General features: G+C 42.2%; 1 protein-coding gene across 2 annotated transcripts in view; it reads left to right on the top strand.

The window, feature by feature from the left end:
• Positions 1-25669, top strand: part of cep350 (centrosomal protein 350) — a 34369-nt gene extending 8700 nt beyond the window's left edge. The window contains exons 10-38 of one of the 2 annotated variants that reach the window (XM_072389533.1): positions 1065-1798; positions 1925-2043; positions 2761-3779; positions 4048-4198; positions 4621-4790; positions 4928-5114; positions 6626-6756; positions 6879-7042; positions 7351-7461; positions 7589-7729; positions 7895-8034; positions 8349-8447; positions 8541-8761; positions 8989-9209; positions 9495-9773; positions 9881-10030; positions 10154-10314; positions 12659-12781; positions 14473-14717; positions 15993-16177; positions 16504-16648; positions 17156-17316; positions 17471-17601; positions 17687-17748; positions 17853-19732; positions 20123-20653; positions 21423-21569; positions 22058-22180; positions 22529-25669. In XM_072389533.1, coding sequence (XP_072245634.1) covers positions 1065-1798; positions 1925-2043; positions 2761-3779; positions 4048-4198; positions 4621-4790; positions 4928-5114; positions 6626-6756; positions 6879-7042; positions 7351-7461; positions 7589-7729; positions 7895-8034; positions 8349-8447; positions 8541-8761; positions 8989-9209; positions 9495-9773; positions 9881-10030; positions 10154-10314; positions 12659-12781; positions 14473-14717; positions 15993-16177; positions 16504-16648; positions 17156-17316; positions 17471-17601; positions 17687-17748; positions 17853-19732; positions 20123-20653; positions 21423-21569; positions 22058-22180; positions 22529-22696 — 8099 coding nt within the window. In that variant the 3' untranslated portion in view covers positions 22697-25669. The remainder of the gene's footprint in view (positions 1-1064; positions 1799-1924; positions 2044-2760; positions 3780-4047; positions 4199-4620; positions 4791-4927; positions 5115-6625; positions 6757-6878; positions 7043-7350; positions 7462-7588; positions 7730-7894; positions 8035-8348; positions 8448-8540; positions 8762-8988; positions 9210-9494; positions 9774-9880; positions 10031-10153; positions 10315-12658; positions 12782-14472; positions 14718-15992; positions 16178-16503; positions 16649-17155; positions 17317-17470; positions 17602-17686; positions 17749-17852; positions 19733-20122; positions 20654-21422; positions 21570-22057; positions 22181-22528) is intronic. The other variant, XM_072389534.1, reaches the window with a different exon arrangement.
• The last annotated feature ends 645 nt before the right edge of the window (positions 25670-26314 follow it).

Raw genomic sequence — 26314 nt, 5'->3', positions numbered from 1 at the left:
TTTAGTCATTTTTCTTCTTTTCCAGCTGTGGCAAAAGTATTCTCTGGAATGTTTTTTTTAATCAACATTGCATCAATAAATTAAATAAATAGTAAATTAAGTAATACCTAGGTGTTAGGTGGGCCAGTACAGTGAGAACCTCTCTTAAGCCCCTCTCAAACATGCATTGCTTTTCATTAATATGGTGGCAGCTGTACATGCTCGTGGCATGTGGGATTTACCCCCCAGTGCTTTTCCATAACATTTTGTGACACCAATCTGACTCTGTTGGATCTGCTAAGATGTATTCATCACTCACAATACGACACAAGTCTGAGCTGCTGCTGTCAGATTTAAGGACAGACACTCACACACACACACAGCAGCTGTGAGTTAATTTGGCAAATGATCTGCTGTTTAGAAGAATCAGACAGATCAGATTATTGATAAATAACAGCACTGCTCAAACAAATCTCCTACATGGTTTACCTATGATAAATAGCTGCAGCACTGATTAAAAAAAAAAAAAAAAAAAAAAAAAAAATAGAATAAAATAAATAAAAAATGTGTGTGATTTTTCTCACCATCTGAGCCAAAATAACAAAAGGAAACTGTTTAAAAGTGCTTGAGATTTAGCTGAAGCTTCTGCTTTCTCTCTGACCGCGTGCCAGTGTTATTCAACTGCTCCTTTCCGCCACCATTTTGTCTACTTAATGCTTCATGCTTGTTAGTTTGACATGAATTTTCATGGCATAATCACGTTGTTGGAAGTAAAAATTCTAAAGCCTTGCAGAGTTGCGCGTGGTGTTGTGGCTTCTCATCTAGCAAAACAAACAGCAGTGACTGTGGAAAAGGAGTCCTCGGGTGAAATGGCACAAACGTCACCTTTTTTTCTCATGGAAAACGTGATGTATGCTTCATGTTTGCATCTGTGTCGGCCATGTTTGAATGTAGCCACAAGGAACATTAATGTACAAGTTACCGCTGTCTAAAGAAATAAATGCTATTTCTCTAAACAAACTGATAAAGTCATAAATGTTACTTATCTACCTCTAACGTCCTGCTTTTCTGGAAATATTCTTCAGCTTCCCGTCACCACTCAGACCCACATTCAGAACCACACAGACGTTCTCGTCCAAACGGCACAGAGAAGCTGCAAAGTGGATTTCAGGGGCAACCCACAAGCCAGCCCTCAACTGCATATATGCCCTTGTCTGCAGCTCAAGATATGACACCACGGGGAGTAAATACAGATCTGTTGTCAGCAGACATCCAGGGGATACTTGATGACCTTCAGCTAGATAGCAAACCAGTTGAGAAGGAAGAGAGGGCCCGTAAAAGGTCCCGTGGTAGCAGCGGTGGAAGAAGAGGGCGAGGTGGCTCAGGTTCACGAACAAGAACACCAGTTTCTGCTTGGGGAACTACTGTGGCAGCAAATGGGTCTTCTAGAGGCTGCCGAAGTGCCAGCCCCACTGCACGCCGGTCAGAAACCACCAGCACGGCTGACAGGGGGCACAAGAGACGACACTACGATGCAGATACAGTTCGGCAGTACATTGCACGACAGCAAGAGGAGAGAAAGAGGCGTCAGGCAGAGGAGAAAAAGGCCATGAAGGAGGAGGCAGAGAGGAGAAATCAGAGACTGCAGGAGCTCTACAGGAGGCAAAGAGAGGTTGCTAAAACGGTGACCCCTACCCCAGAGGCCACTGTGGCGCCTGTGCAGAAGCGACTGCAAGAGACCTACAACAAGCTGCTCCTGGAGGAGGCTCATCTTGGCGAGGAGACCTCACAGGCGCACGTTGCTCCCTCCGTTCAAATGGTATTGTGTGCATCTGTGATGCATTATCATATTCATATTAAGGGTATTCTGGGTACAGTGTTTTTCTACATAAGATGAAAAAGATATAAACTTTTAAACTGGCTGTTAACAAGTGTTCTTTCACAGAGACCAATGTACCAGCCTTCAGGAGAATCTGACAAGGAGAACAAAAGACAAGAGGCTCCACACAGCCCTTCGAGCAGTGATAAGTCTTTGAGTGATCAGCCACCACCTCCATTATCCAGGTACATTGATTGATCACCTCCCCAGCCCGCCTAAATTCATCAACACAAATCACAAGGGACACATTTATCTTATCTTGTCTTAGTGATGTTTGGGTGATGACTCAAAACAAAGAAAGTGTTTGGTTTTTATGGATGTCCTCTACAAGTGCCCCAGAAACATATTTGCTTTGCGTTTTAGTGCAGGAACAAACAAAGTCGGGCACTTTTACAGTCACTGGTTCCTTTTAGGTGCATGGAAAAGCGTAACAGATTATTAGTGTTATGGTTTTACATGTGAAACAGATATAATCTTCATTTTCTCTTTGTAGTTTGAGTAAATGTTGTTTCCGATTTATAGTTTTTCCACAAACTTATTCATTGTTTTCTTTCATTTTGAGTTTAATTTCTTTGCTGCATGTTTTGTTTTTATTGGATAACGAAGTGAAGACAGACGATAAATACAATGTGAGAGCTGGAGAAATGTAGCTCTGTCTCTTGTAGTGTGAAATGCAGTATATTTCAGTATTTATGTGTTAACCCTCTAACCCTGACGTTCAGTTGATAGATGTGAATATCATGAATGGTTTTGAATGGAAATTTTCTTCTTTTTCCATTCCTCAGCAGCAAGCATGATGAATACTCTAAAATATGTCATGTTCTGTCGTCATTTAGCACACGCTATTTACATTTGTTTTTCTCTCACATTTAAACCTTTCATTGTTTCACAAACTATTGCAGGAATGATCTGGATGTAGAAGTTGCCTCTTTTCTTCAGCCAGACCGCCTGCATCCAGCTGTTCAACCCACAACAGGCAGCAGCAGCAGCGCCCGGGCACCTTCTAACGATTATCTGTTTTCTCAGCTTTTAAAGCTGGAAGCAGCAGTAGCTGCTGGTAACACGAAGTACGCTGTACATCCAGCCACATCTCCTTCCAACAAGTCTAAAATGTCTCGCATTGAAGCCCTCAAGGCCACAGCCACATCTCTCTCCAACCGCATCGAGAGTGAAGCACGGAAGCTTGCTGGACAGGGAATTAACTATGGTGCAGCAACTTCAATGGATGTCGACACTGTTTTGCCTCCTAGAACCTCTGATCTTGACGTTTACTGCTGGACAGAAATGTCTGCTCATGCCACAGAAAATGATGACATGTCTCAGAGGGTCCAAGGGATTTTTACACACACAGATCAGAATCCATGCAGTAGCACAGCTTTTCCAGTAGCCGGCACTCTACATGACTTCAGGGAAAAGAAAGAAAAGGCAAACGCCAGTTTCCCCAAGTCACATATGTTTTCTGCTGACATTAAAGGGCCAACTTTTAACAGTTACACACATGAAAAGAGGAGCATCGTCAGTGGCTTGGACATGGAAGAGAAAACAAATAAAGCAGCACTTAAGACAAAAGATTACAAGGTGGAGAATCGGGCAGATCCCCTTGACTCAAGTGCTGGTTCCATTAGTGAGGGTCCTCTTCTAAGTGAAGGGAGCTTTTCTGAGGATGAGGCAAGCCCTCCTCAGCGCTCCAGCAATCGTGTGCCTATACCAGATCACCTTGAGGCAGTGGACTACGCTGCGAGTCAAAGAAAGGATCTGCAGCGACTGCTGGAGTTCCAGAAAGAGGCAGCGACGTGCTCAGCCCTCAGCCCACCCTTTTCACAGCTCGACAGCAGCAAAGCACCCTGGGAAGAGCTGAACAAAGGGAGCCCACTAAGTGTAATCAACATTTTCACAAAAAATCTCCATGGCAATGTTAAAGGTAAGTTGCATACCCCTCCATTAAGAAAAATATTCCCTTTTGTCTCATCAGTTCACTTGTGGGTTTATGAACTGTATTGATATATTTGAGATGGCACCACCAAAAGAAAAAAACAATATGAATGTTGTTTTTAACCTCTGTTAAAACATGTCATTCTAATAGCTACACAGGAAGCCTGTTTAAACCTTAACAGTAAGGTACATACCGAAAATTAGGAATATTTATCTAGATGTTTTTTGTTTTTTTTATTTCTCCATCTCATCTTTAGTGAGTGAGAACTCTGAGAGGAACTCTCCCCCAGCTCATCTTTTGCATTCTGAAAATGGCCCTGAAGGAGCAGCAGTCTATGAAGACGACTTTGTCTCATCACACAGCAGCAAAGCCAGCGACCAGTTAAAAAGAAGCTCCAACTCACCCAGGTAAAAAAAAACAGTAAATGGACATATTTAACATGACCACTGGGCGGCAGTCTTGTCACACATTTAAAAAAAGCTTATGCAGCACTCTAGGTTTTTAGCATTAAAATGAATTGGTAGACTTAGTGTGTCTTGTGGTCAGTTTTTTTTGTTATATCAAGGTACTTTAAACAAATTTTAAAAGTGATCAGATTAGATTTTCCAAAACTGCTCAGCCGTATGGCCACATGAAAGCTTTCCTTTGATGGTGACATAATTCTTACCAAGAATGTACAAACAAGAAAATATATCAACATTACATGTACTATTTCTATATGATATAATTACTGTTATTGCTAACTGCCTTAGTTGGTCATTGGTTATGTTGAGTTGCATTCACAAAGGATCGGATCGTGCTCATAATTTCTTTCTTCCCTTGTTGCCAGCATGAACAGCCACTTTGAAGAACTGATGAAAAGGTCTCCTTATGAAAAAAGTACAAGAGGCGTTAATTCCCACCATTCATCTTTTCACTCATCCAGTCACTCGCAGCACCGTTCCTCAGGTTCAGCCTCTGGCTCCTCACCCCTCTCCAGGCACTCCACCAGAAAAAGGGGTGAGAGTGACTTATTTTTCGCTGCTATTATTATGCTAACAGTTTAAACCTGTAGAAACTGTCTCTAAGATGATATGTTGTGTTTTTGACGTTTCATATCCCATGTTGCTCAGTATAACGTTTCCATTTGTCTGCAGGGACAACCTCAGACCAGAGTGACGCCACTCTTGTAGAGGAGCAGAGGAGCTCCTGTTCACCCCTTTCAGAGGCTCTGTCCTCTGACTCCAGAAAGAGAGGTTCAGACAAAAACTCTGCCTACACCCATGCCAAAAGTGTCCACTCTAATGACATCGTAGGAGAGAGTTCAGGGCTTTCCCCTCAAAGGTAATGATTCTGGGCAGAGTGTTTATGTGATTAAGTGTGTCACTGTTGGTTGAGTCCTTTCAAGGAAATATTTCACCCAGTTTTAGAGCATTTTCTTATTGAAAAGTATGTGCAGAGGATTGAAAGGCGGATGAATGGCGAATACCATTTCTACAAGTATAAATTACAACATGTATCCAGTTGTCTCTGGTATTTCCTTCCTTTTCTGGTTCACAATAGCCTTCAGTGTAACTACTGCTTCCATGTGAAAGAGTTATTCGGGGGTCTATTTTGGGGTCACAGTTGGATTTTTATTAAATAGTTCCTGATACCTGTTTTCAATACGGTGTTGTCAGAAATGCAAACACAGATCAAGTTCTGTAAAGTAAAATGTAACTATCCTGGTAAGCTACAGTATCCATATTGTTATCTTGTGCCGTCTCAGTTGTTGCCGTTCCAACCACTCAGAAATCTGCCCTTGGTAGATATTGTTATTTACTACCCAAAAGTAAATTTATCTTGGCATTACTAATAACTAAACTACACAAGGGGGCCCCAGTTAAGGCTGCCAACCTAAACAGACTTGTGGCTTGCTGTTCTGTTGTCGGCCTGAGTGTTTAAGCAGCTGTGTAGCTAGTGCCAAGCAACTCAAGCAAGCTGCAGTTAGACCTAAGAGCAGAAAACACTGAGCATTTTGTTTTAGAGGCCCACTGAGTGGTTTTTTTTTTGGGTCAGTTAGCTTTACCACAGCTCAGGCGTTCTGCCAAAAGCAAAGAGAAAGTAGTTTTTTCTTTTAGTCCCAGTGAGAAGTAGTGACATTTGAGCCCTCTAATGGTAGTCTGAAGCCCAGGTGGCAGATTCTTTGGATTCTGTGGTGTCTGTGTGTCCTGCACAGTAAAAGCATCGCATTCAGACAAGATTCTGTGATTCTGTTTTCATTCAGTCGCATTTGATAATATTATATCAACCCTAAAAAGGTTTCTGTGGTAAGACAGTCATTGGGTTTTAGCATGTTATAGAGAGTCTGTGACTTAAACTGCTGACTGTTTTTTACTTTGATGTTATCGGTAATGTTATATGATACGTTTACTGAGTTAGATTATTATTATTGGAGAACAAAATCTCCCCCCGTTTCCTGTTCTTTATGGAATAGAAGAGTGCATTGTGATCTCTTCACACACCATCCTTGGCCTTCCATAATCTCTGAAGAGCACAGTATGGCCATTCATAATCTGGGCCCCTCACTCCTCAGTTACCTCTTTAGACCACAGGCCTCTTCTTTCTTTATTAGGTTGCCAGCGTACTTCTCTCTTCAAAGGAGAGATGAGCAAATGCTGCAGTCTAATTTTTCACTTATTTGTAAAGATGTGATTAAAAGGGATACATGTACCGTTTCATTCAACAGTTTTCCAGTTGAGACATATCAGACCTTTGCTTTTCATAATTTACAGATACAAGCACCTCCAAAGAGATCATCCTTTTCCAGTGTTTAAATCACTCATAACTGACATTTAATTTTTCTATTTTTTCAGACCCAGACTTGCTTCTCCTTCTGGCTCTCCAGAGTCAGTTTCTCCTCCAGATGCAGGCTCTTCCAGTGAGCCTTCAAGAAGTGGCTCACGGAGTGCAAATAACATAAACAAAGGCACCTCAACACACGCTGGTAGAGCAAATACTAATTTTGCAGGAAAAGAGATACTTAGTTGTTCTTATGATTTATTTGCCACCATCTTTTTTTTTTTTACTGATGTCTTTCCGCCCTTTATTGTCTTTTCTTTCATCTAGGTGAGCTGCAGTATTCACCTGCTGTGTTGCAGCAGCGTATGGCAGTAGAGCTCCAGTACTTGGATTCGATCGAGGAGTCAATCAAGCAGCTCGGGGACGTGGAGCGACTGATGGGTGTGTCCATGGCACAGCAGGAGAGTGCGTCATTGGCCCAAATGCTCAAGGTAAAGGATAAAATGTTCTTGGTCATAGAAATAGTTATGATATAATGCTATGAGGCTTTGCTGTGTCCTTAATTATGGCTTTTGTCTGTGTCTAATATGCTGACATAGTAGAAGTGGAATTAGTGTTAAACAACTAAAAAAAGATGTTTGAAGTGCACATTTTACCCTCCGTTTTCTTTTAGTTTTTATTTAGCTGTTATCATATATAATGAACCTTACTAATGGCAGTGTACTTTCTGTGATGATCACCGTAATGACACTGTGTTGATACCAATAACTGATCTGCCCTCTGAATTTCAACCCTTCAGGCCAAGCAGCACCGCCACGAACGTGACCTTTACGAGCTGAAGATCAAGGCTGAAAGAGAAGCTCTTGAGACACAGCTACAGCTGGAAGAAAACAGGCAGAGAGTGGCCAGGGTACTGCTCAGATTAGACATAATTTCTATAGGTTTTCTAAATTTAGCGCCTTCCTCACTTTTTTAATTCTAAGGCATGGATGCTAATGCTGCTTTGTGTATAATGTATATGTATGATTTTTGTCCAGGCTCATATAGAACTACAGGAAAGCTTGGCAGCATCTCAAAAAGAGACTTTGGAAGGCCTCCAGGAATCAACTACCAAGATGATGAGCCAACAGGCTGAGGCAGCACGGCACACAGTGGATGCTGCCCGACACATTAAGGAGGTTAGCAATAACTTCCTTCCTCTCTGCCTGGAAAACAGCCGGTGTCTTAATTTTATTGCAAAAGCTGATTGATTGTTGAGTTACAGTAAATAAATGGCTGCCATTGGAGGGAGCACAACATCCCATGTAAGATAAACCAAATCAAACATTTGATCTGTGTATTAGATGACGGAGCTGGCACGGTCCCAGATAGCAGGATCCTTGCTTATCCCTCCTCTAACCACTGATTCTGCCATGTTGGACTATCGGGAAGAACATGAGAGTGCCTCCACAAAACAAGTAGAGGACAAACGAGACTCTGACAGGTACACTATGAACATGAGTGTTTGTGCTACACTCTCTCCCTTGCATGATTTGATTTTAATATCTGTTGCCCAGATTGAGTTGCAGGTTTTTATCATTGTCAAGTATACACAAAGCATGTGTGCTTAGATTTCTGATGGTCAAACTCAAATTGGAATTAATGACACTTTAAAATGGGACATGTTACATTGCTGCCCACAAAGATGAATTCTGACCCTTACTCAAGTTTAGTCGTAAACTCTAAGAACTTATTGTCCCAAAGTTTTTGTTCGAGACGTTTTAGACTCTTCTGTGTGCTCTTTTACAACTGTCACAGTGAGGTTTCAAGCAGAAGGACCAGATCAGAAGAACCCCTGTCTTCACTGAACAGCCTCAGTCAGTCTGATTCAGTATCCTTCAGAAGACCCAATCTCAGGTACCTGTCAGTTTTTAGGGAGCAGAGAGGCATTGAGAAAAAGAAAAAAAAGCGAGTGAGAGAGACTGAATTTCTCTATTTATCATTCCGCAGTGGACCTGCCTCTAGCAGCACCCTCCACAGCCCATCCCATGTCTCATCAGGGCACAGAGACAGGACAAAAAAAGAGATGGAAGAGGGGAAATGGAGGAACAGAAGAACTGAGGAGAGGCTGGAGAGGGAAGCAGCCACTAGCTCAATTGAAGAGGACATTCCTCAAGCAGCAAATGACTCTCTCTGCAGTGAAAGCATCCCCTCTGTTGTGGATGAAAAAGGTACTAGATGGCGAGACCCGCTCTGAGTTCAAAAGTTCATTCTTAAAAGTATTCCCGTTGCACTCATTTAACAGTCAGGTTAGTGTATCTTAACCAGATTAAAGGAAAAAATGGTTTTATTGTCTTTGTTTTCACATAATGTCCCACTTTACCCTCTACCAGTAGCCAGGACAGTGCATGTAAAAGTTACAGTATAAACTGAGCTGATGTTGTCTCTGATCCGTCAGGAGAGAGCACATCAGTGGCCACCGAGTATTCCCTTAAGTTCGATGAGTCCATGACGGAAGATGAGATAGAGGAACGCTCTTTCCGTTCTCTGCTGCCTTCTGAGGCACATCGCCGGGGAACTATGGAAAAGAAATCTCGCCACCACGAGGAATCGGAGGACGATGGAGCCAGTCACAACCTAACAGTGGTTCCGGGGACAGAGACACACAATACCTTTAAGGTAAGGGTCGTGCAAACAAACTCTTGTGCATCTGTGGTTGCCATGCAAGGCAGGTGGGAATTTGTAACACTATTAATTCATTTTTTGCCCTAATATGCTAATTTAACATTTCTAATTCCCCCTTAAGGCTCCTTCTTAATTACCTTTGTATAATTGAACTGCTCGTGCTTTCCTTCTTTCCCCACCGATTTTATTTCTTACCCTTGTGAACTTGTCTAATGCTTTGGATATTTTTTTTTTCAATTCCTGTCATATCTCAACCTTTTCTCCACCATGTTCCCCCAGTCTCAAGACACGCACATAGCCTTTTCTGGTGGTCAGGACAGCTTTTCCCAGTTCACGATGGACATGGTGCGTCAGTACATGAAGGACGAGGAGGTGAGACTACAGCACCAGAGCTCTCTGCTGCATCTTCGCCAGAAAGCACTGAAGGAGAAGACGAGAACAGAGCTGGCCTGGCTTGAGCTCCAGAAAAAGAGGCTTAGAGACAAAGGCGAAGATGATAAAATGCCACCAATCAGGAAGAAGCAGAGGGGACTTCTGATTAAACTACAGCAGGAGCAGGTACCTGGAGGGCAAACCAGAATAAACCAGAATAACATCAATGTGTCAATTTAGCATTGAGTTTTTGAGTAGACCGCTGATCTCGCTCCCTTTTCTTCTGTTCTTAGGCTGAGATCAAGCGGCTCCAGGAAGCCAACAAAGCAGCAAGAAAAGAAAGGCAGCTTTTGCTGAAACAGCAGGAAGAGATTGAACGCATGAGAAACTCAACACTCAGACTAAAGGAGCGACTCAAGTGTGCTGAGGGTGAAACTCCACCTGTAAGTATTGCATTTGCCCTCAGCTCATACAGAAAAACTGATACATTTTGAGGTGTTTATGGTCCCACATAATATAGATTGACATTACTAATTATTGGTTTGGGTTTATTGAACATCTTTTAGGAGACCCCAGTGTTTGAGCCCCCAAGGTCAGAACCAGCCTCTGCTAATATGAGGCTTCCTGATGATATCCGCAGTCCGTCTCCCTCTCTCTCCATTTCTGGAAGTGAGACCAGCAGCATCATGCAGAAGCTGAAGAAAATGCGCTCTCACATGGATGAAAAGTAAAGACTTCATTTAATTTTCCTATATTTCCCTGTAAATGATCAGAAGTCAGACTTAGAATCTATAATTTATATATGTTTTTTTTTTTTTTTTTTTTTCATTTGATCACAAGCTTAATATTTTTCAGCCTTCACCCCATTACTGCTATTATATTGCACGGTACTTTTAACACGTTTACCCTTGACTAAACGTTTGTTACAGTTGGTAAGACAGTTTAAATATGTTTCATTCTCTCTCAAAACCAAAAAAAATCTGTAATTTAGCACCAAACCCAATAAGAACTAACAGCAATAGGTCATATCATCTTTTTTCTTGCTCTTTAATGTGCTGTGGATGTGAGGACAAGCATGACCTGTTTATTCCACGAACATCTTTGTTACTTCAGATTTATACAATCTTAAGCAGTATTTTTTCTGAGAATGCCCCACAGGTCCAGACTTAAACGTTTGACAGAACAAAGTGAGGCGGCACTAAATAATTGTCAGGCCATGTAATCTCGATAATTGTGACCTTTTAGTTCCAGACGAGACGAGCAGATTGGGCATTCAAAAACTTTTCCTACATCCCTTTCCTCTCATCTTAAGCGTCAGTTTGGGGTTGTAGTTCCACTGCAGCTTTGGTCCGGTGATTGTAGAACCTGTGACCAGGAAACTCAAACAATTGTGTTAATTGTTCAGGGGTTTAGGATTTAAAACTTGGATATAAATTGTAGGTTAGTATTCAGGCATTTCGAGGGTATAATTATTTAGGTTTATTTAGGTCCTCTTTCTGTAGAAACCAGGTAGAAGTCATTATGATTTGGGGTTTTTTTTGTTTTGTTTTTTTTAACATCGCTCCTATCCATACTGATTTAATGCTTCCACCGTTATACTGAGATGATGTGCTATAAAACTGATATCATATAAGGCATCAAAAGGCGACTTTTACCCATGTCTTTGTTCAGTTAAGGTAAGCGCTTTCTCTGTCAAAAACTATGTGCAACTATGACAAATTTTGATTTAGTTGTCTGTGTTATAATTCAAAAGAATTGTTTTCAACTCTGCTGTACATGTGTAGGTCTTTTGAGATGGAGGCAGCGATGGGTGTCCTCTTTATCTGCCTGTACAGAATTTTGTAATGAATTTTTCTAATGAGTTCTAAATCGTATTTCAGTAGGAATCACAATTCTGGTGTATTTTTCCACACCCCTGCTGGTTGAGAGGCAGTAGTGGCAGGAAGGAAGTAATAAGCCGGCGGTCATAGCGTTGCTGCCGTAGTGAAGTTGAAAGATTGAACGCTGAGCTGTGCACATTTATGTAAACACAGACAGGACGGTTACGTTTGAGGCATGACAGGAAACATGCACAGATTGCTTTAGCACTGTCGCTGTTTCCAGGCTTCATGTGTTTCTTAGAAGCACATTTTGAACTGTAAATGATGTGTGTGCAGTGATGGGTTTAAAAATGGCATCCGCAACACCCATTTGTGCTCAAAGGTTGAAAAGCGGTGTGCTTAGTTTTCCATTGAATAGGTAGCAATGTGGAGCTGCTGTCTGGGGTGTACGCATAGTTTGAACCATGCCACAGAGGTTAAGACTAATGTTTCAACATTGAAATACAAAAATAATACCATGACTTCAGTCTTTTTGAAAAGGCATAGTGGTGCAGATCAGCAGGTCAAACCATTGAATCCACCAACGTCCAATACATTCAGCAAAAGTATCAAAACAGTTCGAACATGGTGGTGTTTTATTTGCATTTATAAATGAGGATTTTCCAGGCCGGTTCAGATATCTATGAAATGATTGAGATTTAACAAAACTTAAAATTCCACATTCATGTCTGATCACGTGTACATTATTATGTTATATTACTTCATTACTGGATATATGTCCCCACGGTGAATTTACGCCATAGCTGATGGTCCAGTTCAGTTTCCATCCTCTTTCCTATGTGGCTCTACTGTCTTCAACAGTAAGCCCCTAACTTAGACTGTCCTTGTAATTGTGGAGCTGTAGTTACGTCCACCAACACATGCAGGTTACTCAACACGGTAGCACAGAAACCCAAAAAGCTAAATCGATGCACCCATAGCGAGTTAAAAGTTGACTAAGCGACCGTGAGTAAACATGTCTCATTATGGATTTTCTTTAAAAATAACCATTTCCTAACAGATGCCTACAGACTGGCACCTTGGGTGCAGTAAAACCACATCTTCTCATATCACTTTCTCCCTATCTCTCTACTTGTCTTCCCTCTGCGTCTTGTGTTTTTTTACTCCACGTGTGTCTGTATATGTTGTGTACGTCCACGTCCTCGTGTTTGTGTGGCTCTTTTGACTTTGTCGCGTGCTTGTGTGTTGTAGACACTGTTCCCCTGTCCACTACTTCTTCTCTGTGTTCACGGCCCACCACTGGGCCTCCCTCAGTGTCTGTCTTCCCAACCTCCACCCTAAATTCCAGCTCTTTATCTACAACCAGTTGGTCAGGTACTGTACAGTGCTCTCTACCTCTGCACCAAAGCCCTGCTCTGCCTCATCTCCAACCCCACCCCATGGGACATGCTTGTGTCCATCCACTGGCACTGGGACCTTGTGGGGGTGGAATGGTGGATGATGAATAATTGGATGTGTGTGTGTGTGTTTTTTTTGTTTGTTTTCTGGGATATTAAGAGGTTTTTAACGTCTGAGAATGGAGTTTGTGTGGGAAATATGTTTCAATGAAAGCTGAAGAGGTGCCCAAGGAAAGCTGCTTAAATAAGCAAATCTTTTGACAACTTCAACTTGAATCCAACATATTTGTGCTCATTTGTATTGTCAGTTAGACACAGAAGCCTGTCTTACCTAATAAGGCATGTATTTGAAACTAAGATTTAAATGAAAATGTTTTGTAACAGTTAAAGGTTATGTTTATTTAATAGGAGCCTTCCTTGTTGGATAGTAATCTCAGACTCAAAGCTGTGATTTCTCTTATTTCTCTGCCCTTTATTTTGCAGCTCCCCCCTTCTTTATTCCCTCCATCTTGGAGTGATTTATTGAAACAAGATATTTTGAAAAATTGCTGAGTAACACTGTGGCTATTGGGTGGTCAATGTTTTGACATTAAGCCACACTTTGGCTTGGAAGTAAAGGATTTTTTTAGAGAATAGCCTAAAGATAGAGTGGCCTATCTATTTAATGAGCCCAGTAAATCTTAACTAGCTCCCTTATTATGTAACTATTGCATAGTATGGTATAATAAGTACAGATGGTCATTGGCTGTAATAGAGTTTGGGAAGGCACTAAAGAACCCCACAGTCGTCTTCTTGAGAATAGAGGCTGTCATCAGTATACATTAGGTCAAGAGAAAAGCCTCTAAATTAGATCAGGGCTAAATAATACTGCGCTGTAATGGCACCCATAGCTGTGGGAGATACCATTACAAACAGCTACACCTGACTGCACTTTATGTTTATAGAAAACTATAGAGTTATGTATGTATAAGTCGTCCTGTAAGATGGACTGAAAAAGTACACAGTTCCATTGGCTTTGTTAGACAATGTTGCCCTCAATGGGTGAGAATAGCGGTAAGTGCAAATAACGATATGAAGGTGCTGTATTGTCTTTACTTAAGGGCCTGCTTTTTTGACTAAATCTCCTGTAACTGCTGAATCTATTTGCTGTGAGTGTGGGTTTGTGTGTGAGTGAGACTAAACGTAACAAACAACCCCTGGGTTTGAGTCTGATGCATGAATCTGACATCTTCACTATTATTTCTGCTCCCCCCCCCCCCCCCCCCCCCCCCCCTCCCCCATTGATATTTCATCACTTTTTTTGTTTGATGGGTACTTGTACATTTCTATATTTGGATGATTATTCGAGGCATGTATTGGGTATGTGTTTGCTTTTGTGGGACAGAGGATTGAGGTGAGTTTGAAGTAATATCTGGATGTGATGGTGATTTGGGTCAGCTATCTTCTTAAAGGTCCCGTTTAACCTTTTCTTGTGCTTGATGTCTTTGTCCTGCTTCTTTTCTCTCCATCATCACTGCTTCCCCTTTTCTTCTTGCCTTTACCTTACTCATTATTTCCTCATCTGTCTCTTCCTCATCATTTCCATCTCTCTTTTGAATCTTTTTATCCATTTTTTTTTCTTCACTCCTCCTTTCTTTTCCCCTTTATTGTCACCAACCACCTCTGCAGGTTCCTGACCAAGAGAGAGCAGCAGCTGATGCAAAGGCGTCACCATGCTGAAGAGCTGCTACAGTGGAAACAGCGACTGGACCAGGAGGAGGCAGAGGTCCGGAGAATGGAGAAGGAGGCCTTGGCTGTGTGGGACCGGAAGAAAACTCTGGACAAGGATCTTGAAATTTCAGAGAGTCAGCGACAGGAGATTTCTGAAATTAGTCACCATCAAAGCTCTGAGCCCAGAACTGACAGCGAGAAAGGTGAGGCCACAGGACTCTCTCATTGTAAAGCTTGTTTTATAGTTGACGCGTCGCTCATGGCTCAGATGGCGCGTGACGTCATAATTACGTATTTCCGCCCGGCGCGCGCCATGAAAAGGTGGCGCGTAGTCGTGCACCAGTCAAAATTTGTAACTTGGCACACTATTTCATAACAAACAAACAAAGAAAAGGCAACACAATACACTTAAAAGTCCTGTAACAGTATTCTAAGTATTATATCAGACTGTAATGGTGATAACACACCTATTGAAATTTCAAGTTCTGCAGGCTCATCAGCTATTATGTAAGCAGAGGTGAGAATGCTGACCATTGAGGACAGTACTACTCCTCCTGCTGTTGACGGGGGCATTGTTGTCTTCTTTCTTTGTTGTAGAGTAGTTAGCAGTAACCTTCTCTAGCAGCGACACCTCTATGACGGAGAAGTTTGCAACTACTGGCGCAACACTGTGATGTCATCGCACGAGCCTTAAGTGTGTGCCAAGTTGTTCCCAGGCAACAAAGAAAGTTTTATATTATAGTATTAAGATAATTTATTAGATTTGATTGAAAAGAATCCGCTTTTCTAGAATCATTTGGGAAGAATTTGTACAGGAGTAACATGTTTGATTAACATAACCAAAGAAATATATTACTTTTCAGTTTACCATTAACGCTGTGTAATTTGTTTCAACACATCAAAAAAGAATCTCCCTTTCACAGGGACCGCCATTATTCCTCCCTATCAGCAATAAAGCTCTTCCAACACTCCTCTCCCCTGCTGCATTAAGGAAAGTAGTGCTAATAACGCAGCTGAGTGGTGGAGCCTCACAACAGAAAAGCAGCTCTCTTTCTCAGCATTCAGTCATCAAGGGAGGGAGGAGGCAGCAGAGATGAACACACTCTAGGTAGCATTCAGTGACTGATTGCAGGGAGATCAGAGGATGCAGAAAGGATGAGTTAGACCTCCCAATCCATCTTACCACAGGGAGGGATTCACAGGTGGTGACCTGCGGTGACTCCTTCGTGAGCAGCCAGGTCGCCTCGTCATTTTCCTCAGTCTTTGAGAAATGAGCCAGAAACTAAAGGCTTTACTGACGCGTTTATAAATAGATATACTCACCTCACCAAATGCTTTTATTTGATTTTTAACAAACAAGTCTTCCTTTCTCAACATTTTTTTCTCCTGTTCTTTTAGAGTACAGCACATGGTTTTGGTAACTAGATCAACAGCACTCTGTAGAAAAATGACTTGATGTTAATTTGTTTCGTTTTCAGAGCTTGTGAGCGAGGGCAACTGCTCCTCGGTGACACCTGAGAGCAGTATACGCACAGAGGGACCGGGAAGTCCCACCTCAGCACAACCTGCCTCAGTCTCTGAAATGCCTTTGGCCTCGGTCCAGAGCAGCCCTGCAAATTACACCCAGGACTTTACTTCGGTGTCACAGCCACCTAGTAGAAAAGTATGCTATTTTTAAAAAATGTATTTATTTATGTGTATTTCAGCTTAAACTTCTGGATCACTGTTGTTCATCTTCAGCGTGTTCCATATTAAGTTGCTTCATATCTGACCATACATATTTATTATACAGTATGCTGCACTTCCTATTTTTGCTTTGTTTTGTTTTATACTTGCTGAGTAACAGCCGTATGTGATTTTAAGCATGTGAAATATTAATGTATGCTTTCCGCTGATCAGCCTCTCTGACCATGATGTAATCTTCTGAAGTAATGTTTATCTCCCTCTTCCCATTCTTCCTCCTCCTCCTCCTCCTGCTTGCTTTTTTAGTCTTCTCTCCTCAAAGGCAGCCACAGCTCTGCTGCCTCTCCTTCAGATGGCAGCAGTAAAACCAAGATGCAGCTCCGCTCCACCTCCCTGACACCCACTGAGGTATCTACACGGCCTCCTGATCCTCCTATGGCCATGCAATCCGGTGAGTTACCCTTGTGAAACACACCCACATACATATTTTTGCAGTATAAAGCTGATGAAAACTGTTCTCAGACGACACGTGAAAGTTAAAGCAATGAGTGGACATATCGCAGCTATACTTCTGGCACTCTGGCATAATGCGATGCTGCCAGAGGATATTTTGCAGGCATTCCTCTGATACTTAACCTGCTTAGCTGTGTGATATGAGAGGTTTACTCTTCCTATTGCACTTAGTTATTGCAAAGTAAAAACAGTTTTGCTGGGCCAGGATTATAACTATGTGTTTTATTCATTTCCAGACCACTTTATAAACCCTCAAGCTTTATAATGCTCTTTGTTCATTGTGTTTATGAAAATGAACTTTACTCTCTCCTGGTAAAGAAAATGTACAGTAATCCCCACAGAAATGTGTTTGAGTGGGGTCATTGTTGGATTACCTATTGCTAATCATAGGTCTGGCACCAGTTTCACATTCTAGCTGTGATTTATCATCTAAATTTGCCTCCAGAAACCACTTCAGACCAGAGTGACATTGAAAATCGTATCAAGGCCCTGAAGGAAGAGCTCAGAAAACGGAAGTTTATGGCTTACCAGCTGAAGAAAGAGCAGAAGAAGCGTCACAAAGAGCGTCTGAAGGCACAGGAGGCAAGCCTATTGAAACAACTGGAGGTAAATTATTGCTGGATTGAAACTTAAAATAACTTTTTTTCTTTTGTTCTCTATTAGCAGTTTCTCTTTAATTTGATCATTTTGTTTCTGTATTAGCAGAGTTTCATAATCACATCATCATATCTTAACTGTTGGTCTCCTGTTTTCTTTTTAGAACTATAATAACTTCATTGAAAAAACTAAGGCAGAACTGAACAAGGAGCCGGACTCGACATCTGACCTCAACTCACAGAACGTTTCCAGCTCCATTTTAGAGCAGTCCGCAATTAAACCATCTCCGCATAGGTACAGAAAAACCACAATATGTGGAAATGTGAAATAAATGTAGAAATCCACAGTGATCCCTTAAAAGCAAATCTCTCCTTTTCAGGTCTGACTCCAGCATAAACTCTCATTCTGAACGGACCCTCATTGATGCATCATTAGATCGCGGTGAGTGTTTTACAATGTCATAATTACAGTTTACTGTATTCATTTGAAATACGTCGTCACAAAAATGTTCCGACGGTAATGGGACTCTCTTTTTATTATGGTAGATGCCTTTCCTCGGGAAGATGATGGCAGATCTACCTCTCTGCCTAAAGACTTGTCTGATGAAGAGCCTCTGACTCCAACTGCGGAAGTTAATGGTGAACCACAAAGTGCAACCCCAGGACAGAGAAGCCATCAATCATCAGAGAGTCCTTTGAGGCCTTCGTCCGGGGCAGAGTCTGGGGATGAGAGAGTTTTATCTGATAATAGATCTGATATTCAGGAAGAGCTTGAGGCGGAAGAAAGCTTTAGGTTTGAGGAAGAACATTCCCAGCAACTTCTCAAACTCGAGAATCAAGACGTACTTGCCCCCCAGGAGAAGTTGTTTACACCTGAGCATGTTCCCTCTCTCGTGGATCAAGAACATAGGCATTCTCCATCTTTTTGCCTTGAACAGGATAAACAAATGAAACCCAGCGAGACATCTGAAGTGGAGGAAGATGTAATGTCACATGTTACCACCTCTGGTCAGCCTCATCCAGCTGCGTTGGACATGGAAATGTCACTACATGCAGGCTACTCTTCAGCCAGTAACTCCCCTGACCCAGCTGCCCTCTCCTCAGATAAGGAGGCACCTACACGGGATATAGAGATTTCTCCCGTAGCAGATGGTTATCATGATGACTTTGAGTCGGGAGGTTCTTCACCTCAGCAAGAGCATCATAATTCTAAGCCTGAGTCTCCAATCTCAGGTTCGCCTACTGAAATAAAGGTTTCAAGAAAGGACTCCCCTAGCAAATCCCCTACATGTGACAGCCAAGATGAAGTAGAGGAGGAAATATCTGAGGAGCTGAGTCAACATTCTGACGTGAGTGAATTTGGAAGACGACTGGATCTCGATCATCAGAAAGAAGATTTAGAACATGACAACAGCATCAATTCCAGCCAAGCGTCACCCATCTCTCCTGTGCAGACCCCTCCTTCTCCTGTTGTAGATGAAATGCCAAGTTATAACGTTGGAGATCGGGTTCTTGTTGGCAGTGTTCAGCCTGGCACTCTAAGATTCAAAGGTCCAACCAGTTTTGCCAATGGCTTCTGGGCAGGTGTGGAGTTAGATAAGTCCGAGGGGAGCAACAATGGCACTTATGATGGAGTGGTGTACTTTGAGTGTGAGGAGCGCCACGGTATCTTCGCTCCTCCAGACAAAATCACTCACCTCCCAGAAAAGTTTGAGCTCTATACGGATACCACAGAGGATGAAGACTCTTTCTTTGACGATTTGTCAGATAAAAACGGGAATAAACACAAAAAAAGTGAGGACGATTCCCAAAAACAAGAAAATCTGGAAAGTAAAAATGAACACACTTCTCATAAAGACACTGAGTCTGGAGATAAAAAGGTGATGGATGAGGAGAACCAGGATCCACTTTTGGCCAAATCCTACCTTAATTCACAGCACCACAAAGAATCCAGGCATCTGATGTCTAATGGCAACACTGGGGACATAATTTTGGATTTTGGAGATGTATCACAAACTTTCCTCATCTCTGACCTGGATAAAAGAGCGCCTGTGAAGCAGACTAACAAGGAGTCTGCAGCCCTCATTAAGAGAGAGGACATAGATTCTAAACAGCACTTTACTCCTACTGATCTTACCACAGCAATCGATAATGATAAGCGAGAGCAGAAGGACAGAGATTTGCTGGACACATTTGCAGACAAGCTTCTCAACAACTTTGTGAAAGACACTGTGAACCAGTTTGCTGAAATAAAAAAGGCTAAAGAGCAGAAGATCAGAACTTCCAACCAGACGAATGGATATTTGTTTGGCGTGAACGATGACGAGGAAGAATGGATTGTTTCCGTCGAACAAAAAGATGGTCTACCCTTCTTTCTGCCGGCCGAAAAACAGGAGCTGTCCTCTCCAGAGCTGTGTAACCGACCTGTGAGTGTATTTATGGCTCTTGACTGTACTGGCAGACATTTTCTACAAGCATATAACGTCTTGCCTCCCTGTGTGGGGCAGTTATCACTTAGCACCAATAACATGTCATCAGTAACTTGTGATGACGTGTTCAGTAATGATTGGTTGAATTGTAAAGATGTCATGTGTTTGGGAGGAAAACCCAACAGTGATGTTATCAAGCACGGACAAACAGAACTTGTTTATTTGACCAGAGGTGTTCAGCCAAAGTCCAACCTTATGTTGACAGACTGTGGAATTTGGTGGTCTCTGCTGAGAGTCTTTCTATCTTAAATGTTACAAAGAAGGGTAGCACTTCAAAACACAAGTATGAAACTCTGATTTGTATATAATGGGACTTTTTCTCAACAGGAGAGTCCAGTGTTTGGAGCCAGTGGTCAAGAAGAGCTTGCCAAGCGACTGGCCGAGCTGGAGCTGAGCCGCGAACTGTTCGATGAGATAGGTGATGATCAGGACTGGTTTGATGAGGACTTTGGCCTCAGCTCACGTAGAGAACAGCAGAGACTCAAACAGAAAGAAGAAGAGGCAAAGCTGGGAGGTGAACCTGTGCGGTCATCCCCATCAACCGGGCAGCCTATGGGGGGCATGGTTTCATCATTAGGTGGGGAACCACAGGTAAAAACTCCACCTAGACCCGAGCTACCCCTGCCCTTGCCTCCAAAACTACCTGAGCAGCCGGCCATGGTTGTGCCCCACTCAGCCACAGAGGTGGAGAAAATGGTCCGAGCTGCCACACAGGAGATCTGGGAGACCTGCAACTTGGGCAGGGAGGGAGCTCTAACCGTTGCACAACTGTCAAAGCCTACACCTTCATTAGAGTTTCTTGGTAAAGATTCCAGCAGCCAAGACCAGGAGGCCCTTTCCATCCGCAGCTACAAAAAGGTAAAAAGCAAAAAAAAAAAAAAAGAAGTTTGCAAAGCAAGAAGCAAAAAATAAAAGAATAAATTAAATACTGTGTACAGTAACATCCTCTGGGACAGTTTAAAGTTATCAGCTGTCAGAGCTGTGGGCGCAATTCAATGTAAGATGAAGAAATAAAACACTCAGTCGATCAGAAATGTTATTTGGCTCATTTTTGGGTCATTTAAAGAAATACAACCTCCTTCGCAGAGCAGTTTTTGAAATATCTCACCAGGAAGCATGTTTAGCCCCTTTTTCCTGCAGTTGAAATGCAGGAAGTTGAGGAAAGGACATTCCAAAGGTGCATTTTCACTGCATCAACCTTTTTCCTCGGCCCCCTCCCTTAGCACCACAGGAGCCATGGGTTTGGGTTTGGGTTGGGTTTGCAGCACTAAATATTTCTGATTGGTTGAGTATTCCCAGCATTTTACTTCCACCTTTCATTCACAGTAGTAGTTTAAAAATGCAGCATTTAAACTCAAAGCAGCCAGAATGCAGCTATAGTAAAATTTACTATAGATTTTGACTACTGAGATTAGAGACCAGACAACAGTTATTTCACTCTGTGCTGCTTCAACCCTTCAGTTTATTGGCCCATTTATGCCTTTACTTACTCTGATTATTTGATTGAAAAGATAATACTTTTATTGCATTTACTCAAGCAGAGAGACCCTGTCGACCCCCAGTTCTAAGCCAGGCTTTAATATTGCACATTTTTTTGCTCTTGTATCGTGTCATTTTCCCTCTGTAGGCTGTGTTTGACCTGACGTGGGAGATACTACAGGAGATCTACGCCGAAGACCCCACCACTGATCAACCTCAGTGGGTCAAACCGCGCAGAGTTAAGACCTCCTCAGTTCACAGAGTCAAAACATCTGGAGACATCAACAAAATCCAGGTATAGTGCTGAGCAGTCACCGGCAGCAGAGGAAGAAACGGTTTATAACTGACACACATTGTTCCATTTAGTAATAAATTAGTTTTTATGAAGTTTTTCTGATACCAGTTATACTGATGATACTTTTTTTTTAAAAAAAAATATATATAAGTGTGATCAGCTTTCATCGAGTGAATGATGGTTACTGTTATTAAGACACGTTTGTGTGTGTTTTTGATCAATAATTTCAGTAACTTCTTGGAGTCCGCTGTATGTGTGGCTTTAAAGCTATTTCACCTGAACACCTCTTGATATTTAGACCACAGTGAGACTCCCAGTGCTTTGTTTCTTCTCTGCTAAACCCTCTGATGGCTTTGTCGGTTTCCTCCCTTGTTATCAGCAGTCCAAAAGTTCTTTTACAGTCACATGAATACATTATCAGTCTTTTCCTCGTGAGATGACACAGTCCTCTGTTTTTTTTTCTTCTTTTTCCCCTCATTGTTGAACAGGACTTTGTCACAGCTGAAGTGCTAAAACTGTATGGTCTGACCCAAGATCAGAGCCAGAAGACTGACTGGCAGAAGATGCTGAAATTTGGCAGAAAGAAGCGGGACAGAGTCGATCACATACTGGTAGGCCTCCGATTAATTGTGTGGCCTTTATTATTATTTTACTGAAAAAAAAAAGGTTATTTGCCACATCAAATACTTTAAAATAATTTTTAAAGACATTTAGAAGTTCCAAGTTTAGGTTTCATGCCCTCAGTTGAGTCATTGAGTTCTGTGAAGGAGTAACCAGTGACATACTGGTGCATGTTTAACTTTGTTTCAGTTTGCTCAACAATTAGAGGGAAACGTCTACTTTTTGTAGACGTGGCTGAGAGCGCTGGCTAATCTTCCAATCAGAAAATGTTCCAAACGAAAGTAATTCATTGCAGTTTGAACTGGTGGTTTTTGTAGCTAAGCCTCTTTGTCTCTCAGGTGCAGGAGCTCCACGAGGAGGAGGCCCAGTGGGTCAATTACGACGAGGACGAGCTGTTTGTAAAGATGCAGCTGGCCGACAGCATCTTCGACGCGTTGCTTAAAGACACTGCAAATGTTTTCTCGCTCATTTCTGAAACGAGGGCCAAACGAGACACGATCTCCTGATGGCTCAGACCTTGAAGTACTTCTTCCTGAATCCCAGTCTTTCCTCACTGCAGTGAACCCCCAGACAACGAAACGCCCCTCTATCCGACACCAGCTCACATGCCAACAGCAATCCTCTGATGCCTTTCAGTTCTACTATTAACTGTCAGCTGAAGGACTTACGATCATATCTGGGACGTTACTTTCTCAATTTGCCTCTGCAAACTGTATTGATGATTAAAAAAAAAAAAAAAAAATTGTTTGACACACAAGACACCTCTGAAGCAATCCAGCCTTCCTAAACCTTCACACCATCTGGTCTCAGTTCTGTCCTCCTGGACTGGTCATTTTAAGAGAATGAGTAGATGGTACGGACTGTGCCAGTTCTAAGCACGGTGAAGTCCAGAATGCTGCTAAGCTTGCTGTTCCATTGTGGGTATTGGATATTGCACCCAGTCGGAACAGCAGTGAAATGTTAGATTTTGTAACGAATCTTTAACGAAAGAATGTACAGTGCAGCCTGTACGCTTGGCTCACATGGAAACGGTTTAGATTACAGTTTATATTTTGGCACTCAGGTCAGCTGACTTATGTAGCCATTAAAGAGAATTAAACGGTTGGCTCCACAAGCCACTGTTTTTTTTGCTGTGGCAGGGGGTGAAACATAATTCTATTAATTAATTATATGTACATTTTGGAGCTATGCAGAAAGTATCAAACCTTTTCTCCCCCAAAAAAAAACTAAAAAAAAACCCTGATCCGATGTGGTCGGGCTGCACTGTATTGGAAAACGTCACCGTGTTCAGATTTCTGAGAAAGGTTCCGCGCTCCCTGATTATTTATTGCGTGGAAACGCTCGCTTAAAGCAGGGAGAAACGTTCAGGATGGTTCAACAATCCCGTCGGCATCGAGGGAGGATGTCATTTTAACGTTATTGTAAAAGCACAATGGAAATGTGAACATGGCAACGCAACGTGTGGGGGGGAAAAAACCAGGAAAAAACGTGGAGGGATCTTTTAATATTTATAGTTGCGATGTTCATAATGAACTGAAATAGTTTGACTAACTGTGTGATTTGTGAACAGTTGGTCGGTGCAGTCACTGTGTCCCACTGCCGTACTGTATGTAAATATTGTGAAGCAGGCTGTGCACCGCTGTCCGTAGGTGGAAAACATGTCAGCCTTCAGAGAAGAGGCCTCTCCAAAGATTAGTGCTTCATCACAGAAGGCTGCTCTTTTTTATTTTATGGGCAGCGATCGCAGCCGTCGCACCCGGTAACAGCGTTGTTCCTTTTCACCTCCAGCTGCCTCGCCTCATAGTAGCATTATGCAACACAAGTGACCATCACTGTCGCAGCATCTAAGTTTTATCTATATGCTGGCTGTAGAAGTCATGTGGCTGCTTTTTGGAGCGCAGCCGAACAGTGTCACTCACGTAAGTGTATGGTATGTAAGTGGGACACGGAGGACTGGCGGTGGGCTTGACTTGACGTTTTTAGACTCAGATATTGGGGTAGTAATGAAATGCTGGATTTGAGCCTGACTAACCCTACAGGCCATGTACTTCTCTTATTAGAGACATGCAGTTGACCTTTTGTTCCTCACAGGTCACAGGTTTCCACCTGCTCGTGAATCAGCACAGTCACATCCTCCGTTTGCTTCTGTGATACATCTCGATTGACAGCAGTATTCTTTCTCCATGTTCCATTGAAGTGCCCTTAAGTTAACTCACAGATTTATATCTTGATTTTCTTGACGTCTCAGCATCCTATGGACCCCTTTCTTTTTTCCTTTTTGCTTGTGTTTCCTGTATACTACCATTTTGTAAAAGGTCCCCAAACAGCTGCTCCTCCCTTTTCTTTTTTTTTTTTTTTACTGATGTACCAGTCCTTCAGTGTCTGCCTTATCACTCTCTCACTCTCATAGTCTGGTAACAGAGGTTTTCCAAACGTTGGTTCAAATCCAGTTCCCGGCTTTGTGTCAAGTCACCCGTGCATTTGTGCTTCAGTCAACAGGCTTCACAGTGCGAGTCATGGGGCTTATGTGGGGCTGCATCCAAGGGCTTATTTGGGTCTCACTGTCAGTTCTGCTTTGATCCAACAAAACTGTACAAAGTATGACCGAGCTCTCTTATCCTTGTTGACTGGAGCTTAAGTGACCTTAAACTTGAGTTGTTTTTTGTTTTTTTTTCTTTTTTCTTTTTTCTTTTTCTACTGTCAGTGTTCTGATTGTTGCTAAGATGTACGTTCAAACTGTAAATGATATAATGTAGAATAAGACCAAAACCGTTTGATACCAATATCTCCATGCTGTATGACTCGTATGCCCCGTCTGAAGGCGTATATAACAGTAGTAGCGACACGATTGGTAACCTTGGCAACTTTTTCTGCGAAGCTTTATTGCAAAAACCCTCTGGCGTTTTCCTTCTGAATCGATTGTATGTGGGACGAGGTTAAGTTCCCCTCTGTAACTATGCAGTACTGGATCCTATTCGTAGTTTTTAATGTATGGACCAAACAGCTTCGACCTCTGCTGTAGTCTGTAAATAAAATGAATGTTCTAGTAGCTTGGAGCTGTATGGCGCGAGGTGAGATTGCTCCCGTCCCGCTGGTCTGGAGTCGGTGCTCTCCAGCGGGAGTCGGAGCGGCCTTGCTTTAAATCAAACGTTTGGTGTGATCGGAGTAGAAGAATTTTTAAAAGATTGGCACAAAAATATTTATCAGAGTAACTCCATCAGACTAGATTTCCCTCTTCACCTTTTGAAATGTTTGAGTATTTATAATAATGTTCCGTGAGTGTGTTAAGGACACTTGGAAGACTTGTACAATTCTTTTTTCTTTTTTTTGGATGTAAATATACCGTCTATCCAATTAGACCCACTGTTAGCGTAACCTGAATGGTGGTTGTAAAATAAACTTTGCAAATATGTACATAGTATATATTTGTTAACGAAATTGAATTTGAATCTGTAAATAAAGCTTTTGTTGTTTCTAAAGTGATATGTTTGTGCCTTTTATGTGTGCTGGGATGTGGTGTATTCAGAAGGCGTGACCACATGGTGTTTTAGTGCTGACAGCAGACCATGGAGTGCCCCCCCCCCCCCCCCCCCCCCCCCCCCCCCCCCCACCACACCCCCACATGTTTACCAACAGAACATAACTGGGATGCTGTGGTGTGTCTGCTGGTTTCTGTCAAATCTTGGATTACATGTTTTGAGTGGTTTAGAGTATCACTGTGCACAAAAAAGAATCTTTATCTGACTGATTGCTGTAGGAACGTCAAATTGTGTGTGTGTGTGTGTACTATTTTCAAACTAGGTGTGAAATGGCTGTGCTGCCTTGTTATTTTTAGAGAAGGGAGTTCACTTCTTCTTTTTCTCCTTTACTGTCATGAACTTTAACATTTCACATGATAACAAATTGCAACTTCCCAGACTGATGAGCAGCAACAGTTATTGCTCTGAGATCATTGCTGGTGTCTTTCCTCCTTTGCGTTGTGTTAACAAACACCTGAAAGCTCCAGATCTGCTTTGTTGGATAAATGATGACTGAGTTATGAGTCGTACAAATTAATTTCATTGAAAGAGAGCGTTCATACTTTCTCCACGCGACCGACTGAGCCCCACCTGCAGAAAAGCACG

The sequence above is a fragment of the Leuresthes tenuis genome, unplaced genomic scaffold (genome assembly GCF_036924035.1).
Source record: "Leuresthes tenuis unplaced genomic scaffold, fLeuTen1.0.hap1 SCAF_7, whole genome shotgun sequence".
NCBI classification, from domain to species: Eukaryota; Metazoa; Chordata; class Actinopteri; order Atheriniformes; family Atherinopsidae; genus Leuresthes; species Leuresthes tenuis.
Note: the sequence above shows the minus strand (reverse complement) of the source record. Positions and strands in the feature narration are given on the sequence as shown.